The 8,575-nt window shown below is 43.4% G+C and overlaps 2 protein-coding genes across 2 annotated transcripts; both read right to left on the reverse strand.

Moving 5' to 3' along the window:
• Positions 1–1,345: 1,345 nt before the first annotated feature.
• Positions 1,346–1,701, reverse strand: SARC_00788 (hypothetical protein; the record flags this gene model as incomplete). The annotated part of the gene is made up of 2 exons (XM_014305540.1): positions 1,346–1,381; positions 1,426–1,701. The coding sequence occupies 2 exons, from the start codon at positions 1,699–1,701 to the stop codon at positions 1,346–1,348; spliced, it is 312 nt and encodes a 103-aa protein (XP_014161015.1).
• Positions 1,702–5,401: 3,700 nt separating this feature from the next.
• On the reverse strand, positions 5,402–8,287 carry SARC_00789 (hypothetical protein; the record flags this gene model as incomplete). Its single annotated transcript, XM_014305541.1, has 5 exons — positions 5,402–5,473; positions 6,384–6,531; positions 7,341–7,484; positions 7,792–8,017; positions 8,188–8,287. Coding segments are annotated over 5 exons (690 nt in total), but the record flags the coding sequence as incomplete, so codon positions are not given.
• Positions 8,288–8,575: the final 288 nt, after the last annotated feature.

An 8,575-nucleotide genomic window follows, 5' to 3' on the forward strand; every position in this document is an offset into this window, starting at 1 on the left:
CATACTTGCCATTTTTGAAATAAATAATATTATCCCTATGAAGGTCACAATGGCGTGTGCGTGCTTGTATATAGCCCATGTGTATTTTCTGACAGTATTTATTGCAGTTGTCACCACTTTAGATGTTAGATGTTGCTTCTTGTTCTGACTTAAATACGATCGTTTATGCACGTCTTGTTATTCCCTACTGCAATACCGTTGGATACATAAGTCATACGTATATACGTGCACCATTGCGACTACGGTGTGTACTTGCTCACATTCGACAGGTCTTCATCAAACCGACTAGTGATTGGGAAGTATGATATAGAGCCCTGCCCTCCATTCACCTACCAGATTATCTCTTAAGGGTTGCATTGTGTATAGGCTAGCGATGTGTGTACACATGGGGCCATGAAGGATAGTAATCTCTTCGTTGAAGTTTAGATAGTATGATTTTTTTTGTATGACGTGAGCTGGTATTGCATATACTTATTTATTGAGTTTATGTATACTATCGTATTGTGTGCTTATGAAATAGTATGAATGTTGTCCTGTTAGATATGGCGCTAGAATATATGATGAGCTTATATGGTGTAGCTTACAGTTATGTACAGCTGTGCGGTTCTATGTAGATCAGCCTACAGTTAGAGGGGAGCACTACATCGACAATCTGTATATCGTTCTCTACAGTTTTGTATAGCATGTAGTAGCACGTATTCAATACGGCATACCTTAATGATGATCATGTGCACACACACGGGATTTATTGAAATCCATATTTCTATGTCTATTGAAATTTATAGTCGAATAGTTACCTAGCTGTATGTATATTTTATGCATAATCATGATATAGTCGTCTGTATCCTTTATATAATGTATTGTATCTATACATGATGCCCCTACTCTGTACAGAGCTGGGTGCGCACTCATAACATCAGTGTTGCCGGGTGAGAGTTGATGTAAGCCTGTCGGCCTGGTCGACCTTCTCCACTGCGTCTTTTGTGAATGTGATAACCAGGCCGATTTCCTCTTTCTTTGGGTTCAGAAGTATTTGTATGTCCACACATTTTGGTAAAGTAATAACTTTGAATGGTAACTATACACACATTGTAGCTCGCAGGGACTTGCGCCCCCTCAAACTTTCCTGTCGTAGTTTTGCATTCACGAGTGTAAGCTGTGCCTTAAAGGCAGCTCTCACCTCTTTTCTTGGTGTATCGTCCTGCGTGACGTAATCGTGCAGCTCTATGAATGCAGTGGGAATATTGTGGGTGAAGCTAAATGAAGTGGCTCTGCGACTTTACTCAGAGGGCTGAAATTAGCAAGTGTCTGCGTAGCCATAAATTGTATGCTCACTGCTACCATTCTATACTTCGTAGTCGGATGTGTGGTTTCCACCAGTCTATAATTTAAAGAAAGCTCTGTATTTTTGAGGGATGTGCACACAAACTCGCGCGCTTTGGCCTCTTGTTTGCCCGATATAATCTTTACACCGTTGACACTGGTTGCTGCCATTTTAGTGCGCACTGGTTGTTGTATGTCCTTGAATTGTCGTGTTGTAGCTGCACTTTCTTCTTCCTGAAACGGCGCACCCTCATCGTCGTCAATATCCTCTTCCGAAGGGGCATCACGGTTTACTGCAATTTTTTCTTGAAGGCCCGTTCTCGAAAAGCAACCTGCCTCTGACCGAGTGGGCTGTCGCTTAGAAGACTTCCGTGTCATGGTTTTAAAACTAGTGCAATCAATAATCACAACAACAAATCAGTATACGTGTACTCACAACCCTTAGTAATCTTTACGGTTGTGTGGTCTTACAGCATTATTGCACGTGTACGATGGTTGTAGAATTTGCAATTAGTACTAACATAACTCGATGAAGGATACACACCCGAATGCTGATGACCAGGGATCGTTTGAGCTGGATACGGATCCAGTAACTTGAGCGAGTGCGCTTGTAAGATGTTGCGTGCGCAACTGTTTAAATGTGAATATTGTTGAAGGTTATGAAGCTCTGAACGCCCTGCACTTAGGAAAAATCAAGTGGCCACAAAAATCAATCCAATACTGACTTATGATTACTAGGAGATCGAGGCGCGGTAATTTGTACCAATGAAATTTGAAAGAACATCAGTTGCGACTTGCGTGTCATCGGTTAATTTGAAATTTGTATCCATGGAATTTGAGATATTTAACATCAATTGCGTGTCATCAGTTTGATTCGAATCCTCAGACCAGATCTCCCTTCATAAATTCCCCAAGACCTGCGTACCTCTAAATTATAAATACTACAAATTCAGACAGTTTTGTACGCGCTGCAACACATTTTACCTCAGAGCAAGCATAGGCTTATGATACATGACTACGTTCTCAATGCATACGATATACACAGAATTGTGCATACGTTGTGACTCTCACCTACATTGTCTGGATCTCTATTTGAACTATGACATCTGTGACCACTATTAAACAAGCAGCTCTCCGCTACATGAATTGTAGACGTGTAAATGATCGTCTATTTGGTAGAAAGTTCGAGGCAATGTTTGGCGCCTCAGCACTGGTAGTCACGATCATTTACGACAAGCTGACAACGCAACTTCACACCCGTGCTACACCAACACATTTGTTAATGGGTATGCACTTCTTAGCATGCTACCCAAAGGATGATGTCGGGGCATCAACATTCAGAGTCACCACAAAGACATATAATGAATGGCATTGGTACGTCGTCGAGCAGATAGCCAGACTGACCGGGATCGTATGTTAGCGTGTGTTTATAACTTTAATATGTGTTTAGTATGTGTGATATCACCAGTCAATCAGTATAATGCAATAAATGTTGTCTCCACTGATCTGGTTACAAACTGATACTACATGAGACGTGTTTCACGATAGATTTTGGCAGAAAATCATACTCATGTTTCATGATACTATAGATTACCAATTGGTGCATGTTGACATGGCAGGGTGTGTGTTTAAACTCATTTGTTTGCATGTGGGATGTCGGGATGTCAAATTTAGGATTGTCTTGCATAAAGTTCTTTGGCTATACTTCAAGTCGAGCTGGATGAATATTGATACGCTTATCTGCGAATTGTGAAATACAAACAAATTTTGATGAGATTTGAACTCTACATGTAATAAGTAGTGTATCCTACATCAACTATATTGACCTAGCATTTATGGAAATTTAAACCGCTGGTGTATTGCATAGTTCACAGCATACAAAACCTTCGTGTGCACATTCTGCAGTGAATCATTGCAACCAACACCTGAACCCTTTGCAACACATATCTCACATAGGTAGTATGGGGAGATCGAAAGTTGTTATTGGATCCCGATGATATGTCAAATACGTTCGTTACGGTGGACGGAATTGATTGCAATGTTCCTGAAGCCCATCCTTTTCGAGCCTCATTGATGTCTCACAAAACGACACACGCCGCTTATAAATACGAATTAGTAATTTCAATCAGAGCTGGGGATATTTGCTTCGTCAACGGGGGGGGTTGAAGCAGAGACAGCTGACATCACTCTATCGCGAGATTGCCTAGTTTATATGCTTGACGAGGGAGAGAAAATCGTTGCAGATAAGGGATATGAGGATGGCATTGAATACTTCCTCACGCCCTTAGAAGCTACAGTTGAGAATGCGGCAGCAAACGCAATGATGAAGCGCTGGCGTGCCCGACATGAAACAGCTAACGGCAGAATGCGTAGTTTCTATATTCTCAAAAACACATTCCGCGCCTCCAGGTTGAAGCATTCAATATATTTTATGGCCGTTGCAATTATCGTGCTACTGTCTATTCGCAGCGGTCATCCTCTATTTGATAAACGTTGATCTCGGACCACAGCGCAATCTGGACAGAATTTCAAAGTCAGGCAATACTATGCAGTACTACACGAGCGGTGACACGCGTACATTGCTGTATTCTCGTATCCTGATTCATAAATATCATGCATACGTGTTATGCATGCTCTATTTTTCTACATTCAACTATATCATACGAGCAGACCCATGCGTGTTGGTATCGAAGAGGCCCATGTGTGTTGGTAACGAAGAGATGCTCACAACACACACAGCCTCCTTGAGGCCAAGAGCGGTTGACGAAAAACACATATAAATATCCTAGCCGAACATATAAAGGTATACTGCACCCATCCATTGATTGTGTATGACACACGTAATATCGACTAATAAGGTCTTGATTTGGTCTTGAAAATTTGATACTTGGTTTGAGTGTCACATTATCAATCTCGAGATTTGAAACGTGTCGGCAAACTTTACCAAAGTCTATGACAAACCCTTGGTTCGATTTGGGTGTAAATTGGTCCCAATACAATAGTGATCAGAGGGCAGTTTTCATATTTTATTTTATTTTGGAATTTACGGCTCGCTCCAACGACATCGGACACAGCCTCACAGCCTCACCGCACTCACAGCCACCCCCCCCCCCCCCCCGGGTCCGGCCAGCTCTGTGGGCTGACTGCGGAGTTGCTTCATGAATCATGACTGCTGATGAGACTCATGTGAGAGTACTTCCAATTTTAAAATGGATTTAAAAAATAAAAAAAAGAAGCAAAAATTGAAAAAGCTCATACTAATTGTTCTGGTGGCTGTCGATAAAAAAAAGAAGAAGGCGCCAAGTCGCACACATTCCCGTTTTCAGTCTCCACACAGTCTTTAGGATTTCGGTTTGCTTTTTTTTATGTTCGACAATCTGAGAAATCTCGTTCAACGGATGCTATTCTAGCAGATTTCTGCAAGTCACACCGAGACACGGAGTCTTTCTCTCGAAAGCAGCCAAGCAGCCTCTCGTCAAATGCGAGTCCGTATATATCATGAGCTGGAACGTGGGGCCGTTTTTTTAAGCTGTATATTCTAATGAGGCATGATGAACCACATACATATTGGGTTCATTTCAAGCTGCAAAAAATGATGTTCAAGTGCTCGATGATCGTCGATTCGTGAATCTTCAGGATTGACGACATTCAAATGTCACTTGTAGCCTGTGGCATCGGGCAACATTCCGGTTCCAAAATGATGTTTTAGATTTACAAGCACGATGTCCGCGGCGCGGGGCCATAAAGAAAACTTTGTCAGATGAAATGGGGCACGCAATTACGGTTTGATGAACACAAAGACTTGTGTTATAGAGATGCAACGTGTGCAAGACCAAGGAGGTACATAGGTCAACGATCGGAGAGCGAATTGAACTGTTCATACGAGGAGGTTGATATACATGTTGGAACCAGTGGCTGTATTTAAGTTTGCATCCTCGTGCACATGTCTGTACTCGAGGCTTGTATTCTGAAAGCTTGCACCATTTTGGAATGATTCAGGATTACAATGCTACAAATAATCATTGATGCGTTCAGACTGTGAAGAATGCTAGCACTTTCCCAGTCCGGTTTAATCAGTTTAATCATCTTCCAACAGGTACCGTTGGGCTCGTAGTCGAATCGTCTCACTATCCAACACACCGAGGAGCCCCTGGAAGAAAAAAAAAAAGCTAAGCACAACCGTTTGAACAAAGAAAATAAATTTACAACCCATTTGTAGCTGGGAAGATTCGAAGCTCTTCTCCCGTTATGACGTGATGAACAAAAATGTCGGATGTTGGATTTGCAAAGTATATGAGATAGGGTACGCCACACTTATAGCTTCAGACAATTGACAACGTAGTAGCGACATATACCACTACGCCATTCTAAGAAGCGCCTACTGGTGCTGCTAGATCAACTGATTAGGTGCGTGGCGAATATCTAAATGAACGAAAGTGACGGTTGTTAAGGCATGCCGAGATGTCGAGATAGTATCTTTTTCAACAAATCACTTCTCACATCGCGTATCCCACTTGGGAAGCGCATATACTGGTGATTCATGGCGAATGTTCTCACCCGCCAATGGGGGAGGGATGGTGGTGGGGTGTGTGCATGGGTGAATGCATATACTGGTGATTCATGGCGAGTGTTCTCACCCGCTAATGGGGGAGGGATGGTGGTGGGGTGTGTGTATGGGTGAGTGCATATACTGGTGATTCATGGTGACTGATCTCACCCGCTAATGGGGGAGGGATGGTGGTGGTGTGTGTGTGAGTGTGTGGGGTAATACTAATTCAATAACAGCAAGCGCTGCACAATCACTGGCCATTTGAGATGTATTGGTGTATGGGCCATTAAACAAAACTATATGCAATACTGTCGCACCCGATGCGTAAGGCTTGGATGAGCATACACAACACTCTCTCAACCCACGTGCTCACGCATGACCATAGCCTCCCTATAACAATTACAAGGAGGTTACTAGGAGGCTATTTTAGGAGGCTATGGCATGACGGTCCAATACAAACCCAAAACCCTATCCACCCCCTTTTAATCCCTAACCCCTGATGCGTATGTACCTGTGAACAGTGCAGCTTTAGCGCCGTCTCGTCACCCGTGCACATGGCCAGCCTGCTCTGTACGTACAGCCGTGTCCTGATCTCATTTTCACGATCCGCTGTGGTGCGGTCATCCTCTGCCGGTGTTTTGGCAGAGTCCATGATATTTCTGGAAATTCCATGCTCGAGTGTTGAGTGTGTGTGTATGGAATGGGGGAGGCGTACGCAGTAAGAGTGATCGGAGTGGATGGGTGTTAACAAACAAGCTTAGAGTTTAGATACAGGTATAAAAAGGACCTACACACAGACACAGACACCACATACGAACACGCACAGAAGTTGAATTGGTTTGCAAACCCTTGACTAAGCATTTACGAATACTCGGGCAAACGAGCAAATTTGGTCAGCCAGAGATTTCCACGGTTAGGACCACCCACGTAATCAATTACATAGTACATACAGCACCATACATATGTATGCCCGCCCATATCTGTGAAGAGATGTCAACTTGCCAACTTTCAGATAAAGTTCAATAGCACATGTATTCTACATGAGATGAAAGCTGTATTACACGAGCCGCTCTTCAGAGTGATTCGGAATAGTACAAGTAGACTGCATACACTGATCAAACTGGATCCGGCCGTACACACCCAGGGATATACAAGCGCATGTGCAATCACCAACACAATACAAGGTTAAGCAATACGAGTTGCAACCATTGTCGGGTCTGACGAATACACCGGAAGAACAGCTTGTCAAAAAGATACGCCGCTATACCCGTGACAACAGACACCAACACACACAAATACATCGGTTGCAATAACTAACAAATGTGAGAAACACGTGCAGACAAAGGGTTTGGGGTTTGTATAATCGACACTTCCCCTACATTAAGACCCGGAACACCAAAGCAGGGTTTCAGGGATTAGGAAGATAAAAATACAGACAAAGGGGTTGTACAGTCTACATTGCACCTACATTGACACACGGAACATGTCCAGAGCGGAGTTCGACAGATGGATTTTGACGCCCTGCAGCAACAGATCCGACAGCGACGGAATGTTCAGGTACACATCAGTCACATCCTCCTGAACGATGTTGATGAAGGTAGATTTGCCCATGCTGTAAAGATAGGTGAGGGGGGGGGGTGACTCTTGTGGTTATTTATAGCACAAAAGTTGGTTGATCCAATGTATGGGTATGGCATGAGAGGTACACAGGTGCCTGTACACTTTACTGACTTTGATAGGACCGACCATTGCAGACAGAGGGTGGTTAGTGATACGATGCTCAGCAAGACACGCATAGACCACTCCAAAGCACACGGCACGCCCGAGCCCAAAACTTGGAACTTACAAACTTACAACTTTAAAAGAACTTGTAGTTTAACTGAAAAGATGTTAAGTTGTCAGGGAAGGGAATGGCACACCTGTCGATGGAGCTGCGTTCGTCCACCAGGTTATCTAAGTTGTCGAGTGACTTCTGCGTCAGCCCAGCTCTGGTGCGTGATTTAGTTCTAGACTTAGCCGATGCTACGGGCAGCCCTATGAGCTCCCCCACCAGGTCTGTTCCTCCTTTATTGTCCACTACTAGGCTCTCATCCTCGCCAACCCTGAGAAGCTTGGGTCTTGACGTGGCTTTCGACAGTCGCTTACCTATAGACATGGGGAAACCATTGGCTTCAAATTAGCGGAATGATCACTCAAATACACAGCACCAGATTGCAGAGGTGGTGATGTGCACACACACATGCACAGTGAGAGACTACACACACACATGCGCAGTGAGAGGACACAGCTAAGTATTTCCGTCGGACTGAACTCACCGCTTTTAGACGAGAAGGGCGATTCAATAGACCTCGGCGTCAGCGACGTATGCGACCCTGTCACAGACCCCTTGCTCCGTTTCCTGTGAGATGCACCTCCCTACAGATGATCAACAGACACAAGTATGTGTTTAAGTGTCAGAAAAACATATCTGACAAGTACAAGGAAGATACTTGAACAACGGCGAACATTCTACGCATTCTAGCTAACTTTAGGCGACAGGGCAGCTGAAATATTCTCAATTCTTTTATTTTGAGTAAAAAACAACATAGTATATATATATATATACACATACACACACACATATATATATATATACATATATATACACACATACACACACACACACACACACACACACATATATATATATGATCTGAGCGACAT

This window comes from Sphaeroforma arctica, assembly GCF_001186125.1.
Source record: "Sphaeroforma arctica JP610 unplaced genomic scaffold supercont1.27, whole genome shotgun sequence".
In the NCBI taxonomy this organism is placed as follows: domain Eukaryota; class Ichthyosporea; order Ichthyophonida; genus Sphaeroforma; species Sphaeroforma arctica.